Below are 21,988 nucleotides of genomic sequence, written 5' to 3' on the forward strand. Positions count from 1 at the left end.
GGGAGAAGAAGGCCTCGCCGCCCAGTCGCTCGGCCCAGCCAGCCCAGCGCGCACACGCAGGCCCAGCAAGCAGGCCCAGGCTACCGCAGCCGCCCGCGCGCCTAGCCCCGCCTTCGCTCGCTGCCGCTGCCGCTGGACCCCGCGTGTCAGCCGCACGACGCCCACGCCCGCGCATCTCCCAGCCTCCGCTTGCAGCCGCTGTCGCTGGACCCCGCAAGCCAGCCCTACTATTCCTCTTCTCCACGCCGTGCATGGTCACCGCGCGACAGAGCCCCGATAGCAATGGCAGGGCGGGCCAGGGGGTCACGCCCTGGCCATGGCCTTGCCCCCCCTTGGCGCAGCGCCCACGCCAATGCCATGCCAACCACCCACGCCCCGTGAAGCCGCTCGATGCGCTCGGCGCGGTCCTCAGCCGTCCGCCGTGGAGCTCAGAGCACCGGCTATAAGAGCCCCAGCCCTAGAGCCCTAGCGATAGTCCATCACCCGCCGCCATTTGGTGGCCATACGCTAGGCACCGGAACCAAGAGAGAGGAGGGAGAAGGGGAAGGAAGGAGAGGAAGAAAGCGCCGAAGCCGCCGCGGAGGGGGAGGTCATCGGAGCCGAAGACGACGCCTGCGCTTCGTCACCGACGCGGCTCGGCACGGCACTGCACGGCCACACCGGAGCTGCACGACCTCGCATCGACACGGCATCGCCATCCAGTCTTCCACGCCACCCACGGTGAACTTTTTCCCCTCTTCCGGTCTCTCTTTGCCGCCGGACCTCACCGTCGGCCATGGCGCTCCACGCCTAGAGCGCGTAGGCCAATGCCTTGCCTCAGCCACTTGGAACGCCCGCACCCTCGCACACGTCAGTAACACACCGTGACCACCCCACCGAAGCCCGTAGCGCACCAGCGTGCGCATCACCGTCGACACCGCGTCGCCATGGCCGCTGGAGCCCCTAACGGCCACCTAGGAGTCCGAAGCCCCGCTTGAGCCCTGGACGCCTTCGTCGTGCACCCACGGGACCACCGGAGCCATCGTTTGCCCAGCCTGGTTACTACAGAGCCGGCATGCGCGACCTCGCCACCGGCGGGCGACGCCGAGCCGCCAGCCACCGTGGCCAACGCCTTGGATGACCCCGGCCACCACTAGGACCCCAGGACCATGATCGCCGTGGCCTAGGGTAGTTTTTCCCCTTCCCAGTTGGGCACCAGCCTCGCCATGGAGGCTCATCAGCGAAGCTCGCCGCCGGCAGGAGCGCCGCCACAGGAGAAAGACAGGGGAATCATTCCCCCTCTCGCTGACACCCCTATGTGAACTCGGTGCATATGAGCCGAGCCGAGAGGAACAGACAATGGACTCGGTCCACCGTAGACCAGTCTGCGGTCCATGGACCGTGAACTTGGGTCCACCGTGAGCCGAGCCCACGCCTACAGCCTGAACACGAGGCCCAGTAAGAGCCCACGGCTGTGACGTGGCAGCATCACAGCGTGCCACATGTCTGGCTCGGCCCGGCCCAGACCGACCCAACCCGAAGACCAACCGGCCCAGTTTGGACCCAGCCCGTATTGACCGTTGACTGGTCAACGCTAACCATTGACCTAGCCCCACCTGTCAGTGACACGGACACCCTAGACCCACACGTCAGATGCTGACGTTATGATGACGTCACGTGGGACCCACATGTCAGAAGCCAGCACAACCGAGGTGACGTCATGCTGACGTCACGCTAACATCAGCTGCTGACGTCAGCAGACCAGGCCCACATGTCAATGACCGTGACTATTGACTGGTGACCGTTGAGCGTTGACTTATCGTTGACTAACGTTGACTTTGACTGGACCCACCTGTCAGTGACCCAATAGTCTTTGACCCCACCTGTCGGTGTGGACGACGTTGATGACGTCATGCTGACGTCATGCTGACATCAGTTGGGCCCCACCTGTCAGCTCGGAACCATGATGACAACGTCATGCTGACGTCAGCAAGCCACGTGGACCAACCACAGCATGACACGTGTCAGCCCAAGATTAATTCAGCCTTTTTCCATTTTCAGAAATAGATTTAATCTTCGGAAATTCATAACTAATTCATACGACCTCGGAAAAATACGAAACCAAGACCAAAATTCATCTAAAATCAAGCTCTACGCAATGGACCCAAGTTTGAGTGCATTTGGTTCTTTTGAATTTTCATTGCTTCTTTGTGCTATTCTATAGACATCGCTAACGCGACTATAATGCGGTCGTTTGCAGACTCGGAGGAGAACCGGACGGATGAGGACCGTGAGTACCATGAGGAGAACAGAGACGACTACACTAAAGGTGCCACATCCCACCCAATCTCGTAGCACCTATTACGCATGGCTAACATAGAACTGCTATTACTTTACATTACTGCTACAGTCATATTATGATAGGGCTTGCATGGTAGTATGCTTGCTTGAAAGCCTTTACCTTGGCGCAACCTTACCCCTGCATACCCTGCTATTAGGCTAGACACACGCTTACTGCTATACATTACATTACTTATACTTCTACTACGCTTATACTACATGCGTGGTGGATGCTGGTGTTATCTGGACCATGGGGAGAGTGCTGCGTGTGTGACTTGGGTGTGTGGAGGGTGAGGATGGTGTCGACCAAGTTGGAGTATACGACGAGCCTAGGGCAAGTCTTGCTATGGGATGCTACCTGGGCACCCCGGGAAATGGATACCTGTGGCGGGTAAATGGTATATGAGGTGGACCCGGGTGTGAACCTGTGACGGGTGGAGCCCGGGATGGAGGTGCTATGGTGGCACGATAAATGAAAAACCCTGATGAAGACATTCTGGCTTGGTCACCCCTAAGGACTTACTAGTACTCAGATTCACCGGGAAGCCTTACGTACCACTCGCCCTATATGGTGCGGGACGGCTGGACTACTTGGTAGGATATTGCCACTGCTGCTAGGTTGATAGCGCATAGTGTAAGGAGGTACGGGGCGTGGAGGATTTCCCCCACACCCTTCCGAGACTTCATGGAGACCTTGTGGACTCAGCTCATGACTCATAGTTTCAGCCACCCCAGACCTGACTTGGGGTGAACCAGGGCTGAATGGTAGAGTGTCATTATCCTAGGCTAGCAATCAGCCGGAATCAGCCTAGTTGACGACGGTCAGCAAGGAAGGCAGATCTTGTGGTTATGTAAAACCTCTGCAGAGTGTATGGTTGATCGATCGATACATGCGCTGACTTGTCGGCTATGGACCTTTCCTGGGTTTCGCTTAAACTAGATAGTGAGATGAGTCCTTCTCTTTCTTCCCCCATGAGAGAGTGTCGGTCGTAGCCAAGGGCTACGGGCCTTGATACAGTGCTGAGAGGGAGTTGGCCTGTCGACTGAGCGATGGTATGGTATGGCATGGTATGGTATGGTGATGGTGGTATGTCAATCCCCGGGATCGCATTCTGGCTCTGGAATGGGAATGGGTGGAATATGTGTGGGAATGGTGTTAAAACTTGACTATACTGTTATATACTTGATATGCTAAAATACATAGGAAACCCCAGCCTTATAGGTTCCTTTTGACTATATCCAACTTGCATCCAATTTCCACAAAGCAATGCTCATAGGGTTGGGAGTGGCCAGTACAAATCGTACTGATAAATTTTGGCACACAGGTTCTGCTAAGGAGTATAGTTCTGAGGAGTTTGACGGATGAGGGGTTCATGCCTATGCTCGAGTTTGGCGATCTTATCTTCAAGCTGCTCTGAATGAATGCTACTTTTGATTCCGCCAATACGGCGATGTAATAAATTATGTAATTCCGCACTATTTGTACTCTGATATTATCATTGTATGGATGTGGTATTCGACTGGAATTTGGGTAATATGATCTACAACGGTCTTATTACACTTCGACGCTGTGGATTTCCCTTCATGGAAATCGAGGTCGTTTTAGTTGGTATCAGAGTCATACTTGACCATAGAACGAAACCCTCAGAAAAGGATGATAGAATAGGACATGGACAACCCTTCTTTCGGTTATATACCGACCCTGCATTTACTTTTAATGCAAGGCTTATCTATTTATTGACCTGCTAACACCTGTCCCCTTGAAACATGCAGATGGCAACGAACATCGACTGGCCGCCACTAGGACCGCTACCTTTGGACCACGCCAAGCTTACCTTTGACCTACGTGAGCTCAGGGGTTTTGCACAGACCCTCTGCCGAGTTCTCGTCATGTTAGGTGTCCCCGACGAGCTTGTCAAGGTCACCTGCACTGGGAAGCCAGCTAAGGAAGGAGGAATCGAAGGACCGATTGTCACCTCAGTGGAGTTCCTAGCTAGCACTACCTTACCTTCTGTCCTAGCTTTCACCGAGTTGACTATAGAGGACACAGTCGAGGAGGGGCTGCGAGCTATCTCACACAAGGCACTTTGCAGAGTGATGAGGGACCACTACGAGCACCTGAAGATGATAGAGTTCCATCTACTTCCCCAGGCCCTCGACCTCAGCCTTACCCCCAGTGAGCAGAGTTTCACAGCAGGCAGAGTTATCCTTGTCGAGGAGGATAGATGCCTTCGTGTCTCAGCTATTCACCTACTGGAGCAGGATAGGTACATGGCCCAGCTGGAGCAGAGGAGACATCAGGACTAGGCCCTCCGGTGGGAGTACCAGGAACGAGATTCGCAGGGAGCACAGGAGCGAGCTAGTCTACTGGAGACAGTTGCCAAGCTACAGGACGAGCTCAACCATCATGAGGAGGACCACAGAGCCAAGGTCGCTGACTTACAGGACAAAGCAGCCGACCTAGGCAACAGGAACTGCTACCTCGACAGCAAGGTCTTGGAGTTGCAGAGAGAGTTGGACGACAAGAAGGCCGAGTTCAACCGCAGAGGAGACAGAGAGAGATCCAAGGGGATTGATATGCGGAAGATCCAATCTCAAAACAAGACCCTGACTCAGGAGCTAGAGGAGTCCAGGAAGAAGGCCGTTCGCAACCAGGGTCACCTGATCGAGGCACTCAGGCAGACCGAGTACCTACATGACAAGTGTGAGAGGACATGGCAGGCTTGGCAGAAGTCTGATAGGAAGCGCCTCAGGGAGATGAAGGGTATGTGGGATCAGCTACCCAAGGAGATTCGCAGCAAGACGAAGCCTAGGATAGAGGAGTTTGAGTTAGCCCCGACTCGCCTCAACCTAGATGCCTGCCCTACCCTACCTGGAGCCAAGCCTATGGAGGAGCTCGCCGAGGCCTTGAAGTACGTGTCCTGACTTCACAAGTCTAACGAGGAGATCGAGATCGAGAACGGTCGTATCCCAGCTGCGGTATACGAGTTAGAGTAGATGACCTTGCGTGGTCATGAGATATGTCAGTAGCTTCCATGAGTTGTACCCCATGATGTACCCCTTATGAGATGTATTATGAGACGCTATGCGTAGTACAATTCTCGCACATCTTCAAGTGTAGCTACTGGAGATGATGCCATGTAATAAAACCCATGTAATGAATGTTTTGGATCTTATTGCATCTCATGGATCTTATTGCTTCTTTGTAATGAGTGTTGGATAGTGTAAATGTTTTCTTTAAATCGTCAAAATCATGTAATCATATTGAAATATAAGCACTATTGGCACAAGCACTAAACTCTCTATGATTCGTGTTGCAGATGCCGAACCGCCGTTCTAATCGCCTAATGAATCGAGGACGTGCGCCCACCCCTGAACCAGTTGAACCCAATGGGGGACATGGTGGCAACAACCGTGGTTGTGGCTGTGGCCGTGGACGTGGAGGGATACCTTTCCACCTGGAGAATACTCCGCCGCCTGAGGAGAACATTCCTCCACCACCACCACCGAACCTGGCAGAAGTGATGGCACAATAGACCTAGCTTCTTGCAGCTCTTGTTGAAGGAGCAAACCGTCGCCAGGGAGGTCAGTAGAACTACTTCCAAAGGAAGCTAGAGGGATTTCTGAAGCTAAGGCCACCTACCTATGATGGCACCGACCCTGACCCACTTGTGGCCGATGACTGGCTCAAGGAAATGGAGAAGAAGCTTGACCTCACTACTTTCACCGATGATGAGTGTGTTGGAGCTACCACACACCAGCTCACAGGTGCAGCACACGCCTGGTGGGACAGTTTTAGTGATTCCCATGAGGACCCTACCCACATCTCGTGGGATGAGTTTGCCAAAGCATTCACTGAGTATCACATTCCCAAGGGTATCATGGAGGCCAAAGCTGAGGAGTTCCGCAACATCAAGATGGGAAAGGACAAGGTGACTGAGTACACTACTCGTTTCACCAACCTTCTGCGCTATGCCCCTTCCTATGTTGTGAACTCTGAGAAGGAGAAGCTATACTATTACCGCGAGGGACTTAACCCGCACATCAAGCTGAAGTTTGGTGGTATTGAGAGTAACACGTTGCGTGCTCTGGTGGATCGCTGCATCCAGATTGAGAAGGACCGTGCTGAAGCAGGAGAAGAGTACAGGGAGAGGAAGCGTAAGCCTGAGGAGTCTTTTCGTGGTCATGATCGCAAGAGGTTCCGCAGAGATGCACCCTCCAGGAAACGCTCTCGCCACAATAGGGATGACAACCCTGGGTCGAGTAGGGGAAGTGGAGGCTACACCGCCAAATACTCCTGCCTTGCTCAGGATCATTACACCCAGGACCGTTATGCCTAGGATCGCAACACTCAGGACCATTTCAACCGTCCCCGCTCAACGAATGAACGCCCAACACAGAACTGCTCCGCACCAAGCACTAGAAACTGGAAGGCACCCGCGTCGACCCCTATAGGCGGTACGCCTTTCACCTGCTTTGCTTGTGGCCAACCAGGTCACAAAGCCATTGAGTGCCCTCAGAACTCAGCTGCACAGAAGTCTCAATTCAAGGGATCAGCTACTCGTGGATGTCTCAACCATCTGGACGCCGAGGAAGCACAAGCTGCCCCTGACGTTGTGTACGGTATGTTTTTAGTTAATGACAATACTGCATCAGTTCTATTTGACTCTGGAGCAACTTGTTCTTACATATCATCCAAGTTTGCATGAGAACATGACCTATCTATAACCCCACGTGAAAAGCCTATCATCACCAGCTCACCATTAGGAGACCTAAAATGCACCCACATCTGTAAGGGAGTGAGTCTCACCATTGAGGGTCTTGTCTTTAAAGCCGACCTAACCCTTTTACCTTCCACTAACCTAGATGTCATCCTAGGTATGGATTGGTTGACCATTCACCAAGGTATCATATCATGTTCACCTAGATACATCCAAGTGACCCACCCATCAGGCCAAGTCATTAGATGTGAACCCCAGTCTGGAAAGTCCACCTCCATCCTGTGTGCCCTTAAAGCGAGTTCAGAATCACAGAAAGAGGAGGAGACAGTTCATGATGTGCCTATAGTCAGAGACTATCCCAATGTATTCCCTAAAGAATTACCGGGTATGCTACCAGACCGTGATGTAGAGTTCATCATTGATGTATTGCTGGGAATAGGACCCATTGCCAAGAGACCCTATCGCATGTCAGTTGATGAACTAGCCGAGCTCAAGAAATAGCTCGATGACCTCATTTCGAAGGGATATATCAGACCCAGTGCTTCACCCTGGGGATCCCCTGTTCTGTTTGTTAAGAAGAAGGATGGTTCAATGAGAATGTGCATTGATTACCGGAACTTGAACGCAGTCACCATCAAGAACAAGTACCCCCTGCCAAGAATTGATGATCTGCTTGATCAGCTTCGAGGTGCCAAGTATTTCTCCAAGATTGATCTCAGATCCGGCTATCACTAGATGAAGATTCGAGAGAGTGACATCTCGAAAATAGCCTTTGTGACTAGGTATGGACAGTTTGAGTTCACTGTGGTATCCTTTGGACTCATGAATGCTCCCGCATACTTCATGAACATGATGAATAAGGTTTTCATGGAAGAACTGGATAAGTTCGTGGTGGTATTCATCGACGACATCCTTGTCTATTCACCCACCGCTGAAGAACATGAACATCATATGAGAACTGTGCTTGAGAAATTAGCCCAACATCAGCTCTATGCAAAGTTCAGCAAATGTGAGTTTTGGCTACAAGAAGTTGCCTTCCTAGGCCATGTACTATCAGCTGAAGGTGTCGCAGTTGACCCAGCCAAGATTGAAGCTGTAAAAGAGTGAGATCAACACCGTAATGTGACAGAAGTCAGAAGTTTCTTGGGATTGGCTGGATATTATCGCCGATTCAACAAAAACTTCTCCAAGATAGCCCGTCCAATGACCAATCTTCTAAAGAAGACCAAGGAGTTTGAATGGACGCCCGAGTGCGAACAAAGCTTCCAGGAATTGAAACAGAAGCTTACCACAACTCCTGTGCTAGCATTGCCTGATATCAGCAAAGATTTTGTAGTCTATTGTGATGCATCCCGTCAAGGACTTGGCTGTGTATTGATGCAAGATGGAAAAGTAATAGCTTATGCTTCTCGACAGTTGAAAGAACACGAGAACCGATACCCTACTCATGATCTTGAGTTAGCAGCAGTTGTGCATGCCTTGAAGATCTGGAGGCACTACTTGATAGGCAACAAGTGTGATATCTACACCGACCACAAGAGCTTGAAGTACTTTTTCACTCAAGAAGATTTGAATATGAGGCAACGCCAATGGCTTGAGTTGATCAAGGACTATGACCTGGAAATTCACTATCATCCGGGAAAAGCTAATGTAGTCGCAGATGCTCTTAGTCGCAAGAGTTACTGTCACACCTTGATCACTGAATCAGTACCACCTGAGCTCAAGGGAGAGATTGATGATTTCCAACTAGAGATACTACCGCATGACTTGTTGAATAAGCTCCACATACAGTATGATCTCACAGATCGCATCCATCAAGCTCAGAAAAATTATGAAGAGATCGAATATCTCCGTGGTCTGATGAAACTAGGCTACAAGACCAACCACCATGAAGATGAACAAGGAACCATTTGGTTCAAGGACAAAATCTGTGTACCTTCTGATCCAGCCTTATGAGAGGAAATTCTGTCAGAAGCCCATGATTCTAAGTATTGTATACACCCTGGGAATTCAAAGATGTATCAAGACTTGAAGAAACACTTTTGGTGGAAAGGCATGAAGACAGACATTGCAGGACATGTGGCACGTTGTGACACCTGCAACAGAGTCAAGGCTGAACATCAAAGGCCTGCAGGATTGCTAAAGCCTCTTGACGTTCCCGAGTGGAAATGGGAGAGCATATCCATGGATTTCATAATTGGATTGCCCCGTTCATAGAAAGGCAATGACTCCATCTGGGTGATTGTTGATCGCTTGACCAAAGTTGCTCACTTTGTACCAGATAAGACCAAGACCAATGCCGAAAAACTAGCAGATCTATACATTGAACATATTCTCAGATTGCATGGAGCTCCCTCTAGTATTGTATCCGATCGTGGCCCTCAGTTTGTGTCTCGATTTTGGGATGCCCTACATAGGTCCATTGGAACAAAACTTGACTTCAGTACCGCTTATCATCCACAGACAGATGGATAGACTAAATGAGTAAATCAGATCTTAGAAGACATGCTTCGCGCAAGTGTATTGAATTACGGCTCTGATTGGGAGAAATGCCTACCCTATGCAGAGTTCTCTTACAACAATAGCTACCAAGCCAGTATCAAGATGTCACCATTTGAAGCTCTGTATGGCAGACCTTGTAAGACACCTTTGATGTGGTCTCAACCAGGAGAAAGATCGTTCTTTGACTCCGCCAAGATTCAAGATGCCAAAGAAGGAGTTGCTCAAGTGAAGGAGAATTTGAGAATTGCTCAAAGCCGATACAAGAGCTATGCTGACAAAAGGAGAAGAGAACTTGAGTTCAATGTGGGGGACTTCGTTTATCTCAAGGTATCCCCGCTACGTGGAACGGTCAGATTCCATGTGAAAGGAAAGCTTGCCCCTAGATTTGTTGGCCCATACAAGGTTTGCAAAAAGATTGGAAAGCTCGCCTATAAACTCGAGCTACCAGAGGAATTGGTGGGTGTACATCCCATATTTCATGTCTCACAGTTACGCAAGTGTTTAAGAGTACCCGATGAAGTAATTCCGACTGATACACTTGACATTCAAGATACACTTGAGTATAGAGAACATCCTATCAGAATTCTGGGCAGAGATACCAAAGAGACCCGAAGCAAGACTATTCCTATGTGCAAGGTCCAATGGAGTAATCATACCGAGAGAGAAGCAACATGGGAGAAAGAGTGTGACCTCCGGCTGCGATATCCTTACCTCTTCGAAGAGTATGTTACGCTTTAATCTCGGGGATGAGATTCTGTTAAGGGGGTAGGACTGTAACAACCCAAAAAATCCATACACCTAAAAGTACCAACTACAATTTTTTTCTTAAAAACTCCCATGTAGTGATGAGTGTCATGTATTGGAACCCAACCTAGGAGTTGCATTAGAAGTAACCCAACCTAAGTCGACACATAAGCATAGCATGTCATATGTTGATTATGATTATTTAATTTCTAACAAACAGATGTGCATACATGTTAACTTAAATTGTGATTTGGATCTTCATTTGCCTTATGTTATGCTTAACAATTCCATTAAAGTAATAAGCCATAAAATTATTATTAAACAAAATTCCCTAAAACTCCAATGAACAAGTTACCTCAGTTTTAAATTTAAATTCTAAACCAAATTTGAATTCAAACAATGGAAAGGAAATGAAAAACAAAAAGAGAAGAAGAAAGGGAGAAGAAGGCCTCGCCGCCCAGCAGCTCAGCCCAGCCAGCCCAGCGCGCACACACAGGCCCAGCAAGCAGGCCCAGGCTACTGCAGCCGCCCGCGCGCCCAGCCCCGCCTTCGCTTGTTGCCGCTGCCGCTGGACCCCGCGTGTCAGCCGCACGACGCCCACGCCCGCGCGTCTCCCTGCCTCCGCTTGCAACCGCTGCCGCTGGACCCCGCAAGTCAGCCCTACTATTCCTCTTCTCCACGCTGTGCACGGTCACCGTGCGACAGAGCCCTGATAGCAATGGCAGGGCGGGCTAGGGGGTCACGCCCGGGCCATGGCCTTGCCCCCCCTTGGCGCAGCGCCCACGCCAACGCCATGCCAACCACCCACGCCCCGCGAAGCCGCTCGATGCGCTCAGCGCGATCCTCAGCCGTCCGCCGTGGAGCTCGGAGCACCGGCTATAAGAGCCCTAGCCCCAGAGCCCTAGAGATCGTCCATCACCCGCCGCCATTTGGTGGCCATACGCTGCACACCGAAACCAAGAGAGAGGAGGGAGAAGGGGAAGGAAGGAGAGGAAGAAAGCGCCGAAGCCGCCGTGGAGGGGGAGGTCGTCGGAGCCGAAGACAATGCCGGCGCTTCGTCACCGACGCGGCTCAGCACGGCACGGCACTGCACGGCCACACCAGAGCTGCATGGCCTTGCATCGACACGGCATCGCCATCCAGTCTTCCACGCCACCCACGGTGAACTTTTTCCCCTCTTCCGGTCTCTCTCTACCGCCGGACCTCACCGTCGGCCATGGCGCTCCATGCCTGGAGCGCGTAGGCCAGTGCCTTGCCTCAGCCACTTGGAACGCCCGCACCCTCGCACACGTCAGTAACACACCGTGACCACCCCACCGAAGCCCGTAGTGCACCAGCGTGCGCATCACCATCGACACCGCGTCGCCATGGCCGCTGGATCCCCTAACGGCCACCTAGGAGTCCGAAGCCCCGCTTGAGCCCTGGACGCCTTCGTTGTGCACCCACGGGACCACCGGAGCCATTGTTTGCCCAGCCTGGTTACTAGAGAGCCGGCATGCGCGACCTCGCCACCGGCGGGCACCGCCGTGGCCAACGCCTTGGAAGACCCCGGCCACCACTAGGACCCCAGGACCATGATCGCCGTGGCCTAGGGTAGTTTTTCCCCTTCCCAATTGGGCACCAGCCTCGCCACGGAGGCTCATCAGCGAAGCTCGCCGCCGGCAGGAGCGCCGCTGTGGGAGAAAGACAGGGGAAACATTCCCCCTCTCGCTGACACCCTTGCGTGAACTCGGTGCATATGAGCCGAGCCGAGAGGAACAGACAATGGACTCGGTCCACCGTAGACCAGTCTGCGGTCCATGGACCGTGAACTTGGGTCCACCGTGAGCCGAGCCCACGCCTACAGCCTGAACACGAGGCCCAGTAAGAGCCCACGGCTGTGACATGGCAGCGTCACAGCGTGCCACGTGTCTGGCCCAGCCCGGCCCAGACCGGCCCAACCCGAAGACCAACCGGCCCAGTTTGGACCCAGCCCGTATTGACCGTTGACTGTTCAACGTTGACCGTTGACCTGGCCCCACCTGTCAGTGACACGGACACCCTGGACCCACACGTCAGATGCTGACGTTATGATGACGTCACGTGGGACCCACATGTCAGAAGCCAGCACAACCAAGGTGACGTCATGCTGACGTCACGTTGACATCAGCTGCTGACGTCAGCAGACCAGGCCCACATGTCAATGACTGTGACTATTGACTGGTGACCGTTGACTGATGTTGACTTTGACCGGACCCACCTGTCAGTGACCCAATAGTCTTTGACCCCACCTGTTGGTGTGGACGACGTTGATGACGTCATGCTGACGTCAGCTGGGCCCCACCTGTCAGCTCGGAACCATGATGACAACGTCATGCTGACGTCAGCAAGCCACGTGGACCAACCACAGCATGACACGTGTCAGCCCAGGATTAATTCAGCCTTTTTTCCATTTTCAGAAATAGATTTAATCTTCGGAAATTCATAACTAATTCATACGACCTCGGAAAAATATGAAACCAGGACCAAAATTCATCTAAAATCAAGCTCTACGCAATGGACCCATGTTTGAGTGCATTTGGTTCTTTTGAATTTTCATTGCTTCTTTGTGCTATTCTATAGACGTCGCTAACGCGACTATAATGCGGTCGTTTGCAGACTCGGAGGAGAACCGGACGGACGAGGACCGTGAGTACCGTGAGGAGAACGGAGACGACTACACTGAAGGTGCCACATCCCACCCAATCTCGTAGCACCTATTACGCATGGCTAACATAGAACTGATATTGCTTTACTTTACTGCTACAGTCATATTATGATAGGGCTTGCATGGTAGTATGCTTGCTTGAAAGCCTTTACCTTGGCGCAACCTTACCCCTGCATACCCTGCTGTTAGGCTAGACACACGCTTACTGCTATACATTACATTACTTATACTTCTACTACGCTTATACTACGTGCGTGGTGGATGCTGGTGTTATCTGGACCATGGGGAGAGTGCTGCATGTGTGACTTGGGTGTGTGGAGGGTGAGGATGGTGTCGACCAAGTTGGAGTATACGATGAGCCTGGGGCAAGTCTTGCTATGGGATGCTACCTGGGCACCCCGGGAAATGGATACCTGTGGCGGGAAAATGGTATATGAGGTGGACCTGGGTGTGAACCTGTGACGGGTGGAGCCCGGGATGGAGGTGCTGTGGTGGCACGATAAATGGAAACCCTGATGAAGACATTCTGGCTTGGTCACCCCTAAGGACTTACTAGTACTCAGATTCACCGGGAAGCCTTACGTACGACTCGCCCTATATGGTGCGGGACGGCTGGACTACTTGGTAGGATATTGCCACTACTGCTAGGTTGATAGCGGACAGTGTAAGGAGGTACGGGGCGCGGAGGATTTCCCCCACACCCTTCCGAGACTTCATGGAGACCTTGTGGACCCGGCTCATGACTCACAATTTCAGCCACCCCAGACCTGACTTGGGGTGAACCAGGGCTGAATGGTAGAGTGGCATTATCCTAGTCTAGCAAGCAGCCGGAATCAGCCTAGTTGACGACGGTCAGCGAGGAAGGCGGATCTTGTGGTTATGTAAAACCTCTGCAGAGTGTATGGTTGATCGATCGATACATGCGCCGACTTGTCGGCTATGGACCTTTCCTGGGTTTTGCTTAAACTAGATAGTGAGATGAGTCATTCTCTTTCTTCCCCCGTGAGAGAGTGTCGGTCGTAGCCAGGGGCTATGGGCCTTGAGACAGTGCCGAGAGGGAGTTGGCCTGTCGACTGAGCGATGGTATGGTATGGCATGGTATGGTATGGTGATGGTGTGGAGATGGTGGTATGTCGATCCCCGGGATCGGACCTTGGCTCTGGAATGGGAATGGGTGGAATATGTGTGGGAATGGTGTTAAAACTTGACTATACTGTTATATACTTGATATGCTAAAATACATAGGAAACCCCAGCCTTATAGGTTCCTTTTGACTATATCCAACTTGCATCCAATTTCCACAAAGCAATGCTCATAGGGTTGGGAGTGGCCAGTACAAATCGTACTGATAAATTTTGGCACACAGGTTCTGCTGAGGAGTATAGCTCCGAGGAGTTTGACGGATGAGGGGTTCGTGCCTACGCTCGAGTTTGGCGATCTTATCTTCAAGCTGTTCTGAATGAATGCTACTTTTGATTCCGCCAATGCGGCGATGTAATAAATTATGTAATTCCGCACTATTTGTACTCTGATATTATCGTTGTATGGATGTGGTAATCGACTGGAATTTGGGTAATATGATCTACAACGGTCTTATTACACTTCGACGCTGTGGATTTCCCTTCGTGGAAATCGAGGTCGTTTCAAAAAGCTTCATTCAATAATAGACCGTGATACGTTCTGATCAGAGGTGGACGCAGCATGTTGGATATGTGATAAGTTCTGATGGCTGGGACGGCACATGTGCTGCTTTAGTTGGGGTATTAATCTCACTGTGCTGGCATGGCCTGGATCAAGGTCGTGGTTGCCTACCCCTTGTAAAAGGTGATCGCAAGTTGATTGGACATGGTGACACTTTGTAAAACATGATGCAAACCTCGAGCTCGATCTTTTCTTGCTGGATCTTTTTCTATCACAGACAATTGGAATTGTTTTTCTTCTACAATGTCATCCTTACGATATATCTGATGTAAACTACTTTTTATAGTTCAAATTAATGGCGGGTTTATAGTGTTGCCCCTCTTTACGAGAACCTGAACTTCTTAGGAAGCACTAAGGAACAGTGTAAACCGACGAACTTACTTCCCCTATTTTACTGGAATCAGCAGCACACACGGTTCCTCGTATAATCCCACTGCTTCTTCCACAAGGACCAGCGACCCACCTAAACAAACCTCTATAGAGTTGGGTTATATAACAGCTAGTCTAGACCATTCCCTCCATGAGAAGATTGATGTATGCACGCTGCACCAGCCAATCCATAAACTAGTGGAAGTCCATAGAGTCCACTTGCAAAGGGTACCTTGCGACCACCGACGTGCAGTTGCCCGGCCTATGCCACTGACCATTGCCTTCCCTACTCTACTCTGACAAGACTCCAGTGGCTACCTAAGTTTTCAGTTTGGGCGGAGAAGAAGGTGGTGTCAAATTAATGATGTTTAATTACGATGACGCCACCTTGCAGTTTTGGAACATGCTTATTAATTGTGCTCTCTACTGATGCACCCTCGTAAAGATTAGGACATTTTCCACCTAATCTTGCTAACACTAACAATATATAGTTTCTAAGTTTTATACTTCGAATCTGCCGAGCACTTGTTCTTCAATGTCACAGTTGAGTGTTATAGCCATCTAGTAGCTTCAGGTATACTTGGTTCCATCAGAACATGACAATTTGCTGCATTCAGTTTCAACCCTATCCAGCAAGTGTCTGTGATAGCAATAGATCCTGCAATTATTTTGTTTCATCTAGGAGAACTCGGAATTTTGTTTTAGCCCTGCATTTATTTTGCCTAGCTCCTCAAGATCGTGCTGCCCTCTGCCTCCTCAATCTTGTGCTGCCTCTGCACAAAAAGTTTTGTTTCCAGAGACGGGAGCATATCTTGCATCTTTGATCTAAATATCTTCTCAGACCTAGTGTCAATGGTGATTGGGAGTGGAGCAGCTTGGATTCTTTAGATGATTTGATCTAGAAGTGCTAGTAAAGGCTTCTTGTTTATTGATTAGTTGAGTCTGATAATGCAATATTTATACTAAAAATATGCGTCTTATTTATGGACCAGCATTCTAAACTCAAAGTTGGACATGCAAAGTATGTCAATTTGAGATTGTTTAGTTCTGTTATCTATCCAGAAGATAGAGCAGTCCAACAATAGATTTTAGGTTCCGCCAACAATTTCACTTGGCCTTCCAGATTTTAGGTACTTTTCTAAAGTTTTCAATCTGTGGATTTCATAGTTTCCTACCAATAGCTCTGCATCGGTTTTATAATTATTTTGTCAGATGCATATTATTCCTCTCTAACTCATATATATGTCGTTACCAGCTTAGCTTCAAATTTTGTGGGGATTAAGACTTCCATCGATTTTTTGTATACATTAGTTTGCCTCAGCTTTGTTTTCGTACACATGCTATGGTGTCTTCTTATTAATTGCCTGCCATGCACTACCGGAGACGTCCTCTTTGCCGAGGGCTTGTGGGTTTGCCGAGGGCTAGATCTCGGGCACTCGGCAAAGGGGGTCTTTGCCGAGGGCCAGCCCCAGAGCCCTCGGCAAAGATAGGCCCTCGGCAAAGAAGCCTTTGCCGAGGGCCTGGCCCTCGGCAAACAAACAGCCCTCGGCAAAATAAATCTTTGTCGAGGGCCTGGCCCTCGGCAAATTGGCCCTCGGCAAATATGGCCGGATGGGTCACGGCGGCCACTGGCGTTAGTCTTTGCCGAGTGCCCGCCGTCAGGCACTCGGCAAAGATTTTTTATTTTTTTTTAAATATTCTTTGTCGAGGGCCATTGGCCAGGCCCTCGGCAAAGACCCCATTTGCCGAGGGCCAGGCTAGACCCTCGGCAAAGAGTTTTTTTTTGGGTTTTTTGAACTCAATTTTTTTGTGGTGCCATAATACATTATTTAAATCTCAATTTTAAAATTTGGGCCAAATTTGACTTTTTTTGATATATTTCCCTAATTTATTTCTTTTCGTTGATTTTTTTTAAGATTTCAAATTTGAACTGCAGGTGGATGGAATAATGCAATTTAGTGATTCGAAAAATGTTATTCATGGTATTTGGTGTATGTTGAGTCCCTATCCATAAACTCGCATCAAATTTCGGGCATCTTCTTCACGTAACATGACGAGGAACTTGTCGGAAAAGTGTTTTTAAATTATATAAAATTCATACGAAGTCCGAAAATCATGAAACTTGTCGAGGTGTCATGTTATCGCATGTGTAGGCTGTGGTAAAAATTTGAGAAGGTTTCAAGCAAGTTGTGACGTCGGATGCCTAAAACCCAGACATCTCCTTCTCAAATTTTTACCACAGCCTACACATGCAATAACATGACACCTCGACAAGTTTCATGATTTTCGGACTTCGTATGAATTTTATATAATTTAAAAACACTTTTCCGACAAGTTCCTCGTCATGTTACGTGAAGAAGATGCCCGAAATTTGATGCGAGTTCGTGGATCGGGACTCAACATACACCAAATACCATGAATAACATTTTTTGGATCACTAAATTGCATTATTCCATCCACCTGCAGTTCAAATTTGAAATCTTCGAAAAAATCAACGAAAAGAAATAAATTAGGGAAATATATAAAAAAAAAGTCAAATTGGTCCAAATTTTAAAATTGAGATTTAAATAATGTATTATAGCACCACAAAAAAACTGGGTTAAAAAAACAAAAAAAAAACTCTTTGCCGAAGGTTTAGCCTGACCCTCGGCAAATGGGGTCTTTGCCGAGGGCCTGGCCAATGGCCCTCGGCAAAGAATATTTAAAAAAAAAATAAAAAATCTTTGCCGAGGGCCCTGGATCTGGGCCCTCGGCAAAGGGCCAACCCTAAATCGGCCAGCCGCCCAAATTCCCCGCCCACAGAAAAATCTTTGCCGAGGGCCTAGCCTGGCCCTCGGCAAAGGGGGTCTTTGCCGAGGGCCTGGCCAATGGCCCTCGGCAAAGAATATTTAAAAAAATAAAAAATCTTTGCCGAGGGCCTTGGATCTAGGCCCTCGGCAAAGGGCCCAACCGTAAATCGGCCAGAGCCCACCTCGCCCACAGAACGCTTGACACCGCCGCTGCTTTGCCCCGCCGCTGCCCCGCGCCCCGCCGCCCTCTCGGCCCGCCGCAGCGCGCCCGGCTGCCCCGCGCCCCCGCCGCCCACCACCGCGCCTAGCCGCCACCGCCACCCCACGTGCCCCGCCACCCTCCCGGCCCGCCACAGCGTGCCCGGCTGCCCCGTGCCCCCCGCCGTAGCGCGGCCAGCCACCCCGCGCCGCCTCGCGCTGGCCAACGCCTGGCCGCCACCCCGCGCGCCCTCGGCCCCCCGACCGCCAGAGGAGGAGGGAGGAGGAGCAGGCCACCGGAGGAGCCCCACCCCGCCGCTCGCCTCAACCCGCCGGAGGTGCCCCGCCCCGACCGCGCCGCTCGCCCACGCCCGCTGGCTGGCCCACCCCGAGGAGGAGAACCTCCGCGCCATCCGCCGGCCACCGGAGAAGGAGGAGGACCCCGCGCCACCTGCCAACCCCGTCCACGCTGTCCGCCGTGCCCGCCCCCGTTCAGAGGTGCCCCGCCCCGACCCCTTGACGCCGCCCCGTCCGTGACCTCTGACGTCCCTCCAACGTCCAGGTATGCCCTTCCCTCGCTTCATGGTGTACAATGCTGGTGAAGGAGGAGGTCTAGGTGGAGGTCGAGGTGGTGGTGGCGTGCAATGGTGGAGGTGTAGTTTGAGGTGGAGGTGGAGAAGGAGGGTAGTGTGTTCGTTGAGGTGGTGGTGGTGTAGTCGTTGTGGTGGATGTGGTGGTGTGGTCGTTGTGGTGGATATGGTGGTGTGGTCATGGTCGTTGTGGTGGATGTTGTGGTGTTGTCGTGGTCGTGGTGGTGGTGGTGGTGGTGTGTTGGTGGTGGATTAATATATATCTGGCTATCGGCCATCGTGCCATATTTGTTCCCTTGATATGTGGTTGTCGGCCATCGTGCTGGTTTTTTCTTGTAGGTTTTGGAACCTCCCCATACAGGGGAGGTTCTGTCGAAATTTTCAACTTATTATATTGTGTTTCTTCTTTTGCAGAGAAGAGCACGTCAGAGGGGACTCAGCGGCCTCGATCCTCTTCGTCGGCGTTGCGGGTCTGCCTACACAGCATCGCCTCGTCACTGCCTCGACTCGCCACTGCCCTGCTAGCCTGACTCCACCGCCACCCTAGGTATAAATAAGCCCTCCTCCCGTATCATTGTCTTAGATCGTGTAACCCAGTTAGGCGTCTCCCGTCCGAAAGAGATACGGTCGTAGGTATGCGGATCTTTGCATATCTACGACCGTATCTGTTTCAGATTGTCCACGTTTTTTGGACAGCCCATAGATGCATAGATGGGTTAGTTTCCATGGTCTGCTCCAGTCCGAGACCGAGTTTCAGCAGCTCTTCCCTATTGTTCTTCGGATACACACTCTCCCTGGCAGGACGTGTATCGGGAGAACAGTGGGGAGGTGCTGCCGAAATTCTATCTTGGAGAGGAGCGGAGCCTGGAAACTGACCTCATCTACGCATCCACGGGTGGGATTAGGATCTATCCTCACCTATTAGACATTAGGAACACCGCGTAGATGCAATTGATGGTCACAATACTCTGTGATGTAAATGTTAAAGGATGGAGGACCGTCAGTGGATGTACATGGGCTAGAGAAGCGGCAGTGACTACGACTATGAATGGGTGAAGGGGACAGATCGTTTCTTGAAACATGCATTTGGCCCAGGAGCAGGAGGACATTCTCTAGTTTGGTGTCCCTGCAGCAAATGTGACAACAGGAGAAAGGTAGACGAGAAGACCATGGGTAGACATCTTGTGTTCAATGGTTATACGCCTGGCTATCAGCAGTGGATCTACCATGGTGAAGCAGATCGTATAAGAGTGGAGGTGGTGAGAGCACGCCTCGAGGCTTTTGATGATGATGCCGGGGTAGCAGACATGCTAGATGACGCCCACCAAGCTCACTTCGCTGAATGACGTGAGAAGGAGGAGATGGAGGAATCCACAAAGGACTTCTACAAAATGTTGCACTCGGCATAAAAACCCCTTCATGAGCGTACAACGATTTCTCAGCTAGATGCGGTTGGACGCATAATGGGGTTGAAGGCCGAGTTAAACCTGAGTCGAGAAGGCTTCGATAAGATGTTGGCCGTGTTTGGCACCATGCTACCGGAGAAGCACACTTTGCCGACAAACTTGTACGAGGCAGAGAAACTCCTTCATATGCTTAAGGTGCCGTATGACAAGATACATATTTGTCCGAAGGGGTGCGTCCTATTTAGGAAAGAACACAAGGACACAAATTACTGTCCAAAGTGTAAATCCTCCAGGTACCTGGAGGTAGACTCTGGTGATGGTCAGAAAAAGCAGCTTCTGATCCCTGCAAGAGTGCTACGGCACCTTCCTTTCCTACCGAGGATCCAATGGCTATTCATGATCGAGGAATCCGCGAAACAGATGACATGGCACAAAGATGGCAAACGGTACAATCCTAGGAAGATGGTACATCCGTCTGATGCTGAAGCATGGACGTACTTCAATGACAAACATCGTGACAAAGCAGCTGAGGCCCGTAATGTATGTGTCGCACTGGCAACAGATGGGTTCAATCCTTATGGAATGATGGCTACCCCCATACACATGCTGGCCCATTTTTGTTATCCCCCTCAATCTCCCTCCCGGCATCTCCTTTCAACGGCATAACGTATTCTTGTCGTTGATAATTCCTGGACACCCAGGGAGTAATATGGGTGTGTTCATGGAGCCTGTGATTGATGAATTGATCCATGCTTGGGAGAAGGGGGTATGGACATACGACCGAGCTACAAAGACAAGCTTCAAAATGCACATTTGGTACCACTACTCCCTGCATGACTTCCTGGCGTATGGGTTATTTGCCGCCTGGTGTGTTCACGGGAAGTTCCCATGCCCAATATGCAAGGAAGCTGTGAGGTTCATTTGGTTGAAGAAGGGTGGCAAGTATTCATCGTTCGACCAGCATCGTCAGTTCCTCCCTCTAGACTAGGAATTCAGAAAAGACATCAAGAGCTTTACGAAAGGTGTCAAAGTGACAGACCCTAAACCGCACTTGAGGACTGGTGCCGAGGTTCATGCTCAGATAGATGCTCTCGTGCCCAATGAAGAAGGTGATTTTGTGGGATATGGTGAGGAACATATGTGGACTCATAAGTCCGGCTTGACGAGGCTCCCCTATTTCGATGACCTTCTTCTGCCACATAATATTGATGTAATGCACACTGAAAAGAATATCGCCGAGGCACTTTGGGGAACTCTCATGGACACTAACAAGTCTAAGGACAACGCTAAGGCTAGAGTGGACCTAGCGACGTTGTGCGATAGACCAAATCAAGCGATGCAGCCTCCTAGTGGCCGAAACAAGAACTAGAAAAGGCCTAAGGTCAATTTTGTCTTGCAAATCAATCAAAGGAGGGAAGTACTAAAATGGATCCAGACGTTAATGTTCCCAGATGGATATGCAGCGAATCTTAGCAGGGGAGTGAACTTAGGCACTCTACGAGTCAACGGGATGAAGAGTCATGACTACCACATATGGATTGAGCGGCTTCTTCCGGTGATGGTCCGAGGCTATGTCCCTGAGCATGTTTAGCTAGTGCTGGCAGAGTTGAGCTTTTTCTTTCGCCAGCTTTGTGCCAAGGAGATATCTCGGACCATCGCTCAGGACTTGGAAAAAGCGGCACCTGTGTTGCTCTATAAGCTGGAGAAGATCTTTCCACCCGGCTTCTTCTTGCCAATGCAGCATCTGATTGTGCACCTCCCATCTAAGGCACGTTTGGGGGGCCCTTGCAGGCCCATTGGCGCTATCCAATCGAGAAATGTCTAAAGACTCTTCGCAAAAGATGTACAAATAAAGCCAGAATTGAGGCTTCCATTGTAGAGGCATGCCTTCGGGAGGAGGTGGCAAACTTCACAACACAATACTACAAGCCGAACCTTCCTAGCAATCATAATCCACTCCCTC

At 50.6% G+C, this 21,988-nt stretch overlaps 1 protein-coding gene across 1 annotated transcript in view; it reads right to left on the reverse strand.

Moving 5' to 3' along the window:
* Window positions 1-18,613, reverse strand: part of LOC136533022 (uncharacterized) — a 52,192-nt gene extending 33,579 nt beyond the window's left edge. The window contains exon 1 of the mRNA XM_066525593.1: window positions 18,014-18,613. Coding sequence (XP_066381690.1) covers window positions 18,014-18,613 — 600 coding nt within the window. The remainder of the gene's footprint in view (window positions 1-18,013) is intronic.
* Between the last annotated feature and the right edge of the window lie 3,375 nt (window positions 18,614-21,988).

The sequence above is a fragment of the Miscanthus floridulus genome, unplaced genomic scaffold, assembly GCF_019320115.1.
Source record: "Miscanthus floridulus cultivar M001 unplaced genomic scaffold, ASM1932011v1 fs_772_3_4, whole genome shotgun sequence".
Classification (NCBI taxonomy): Eukaryota; Viridiplantae; Streptophyta; class Magnoliopsida; order Poales; family Poaceae; genus Miscanthus; species Miscanthus floridulus.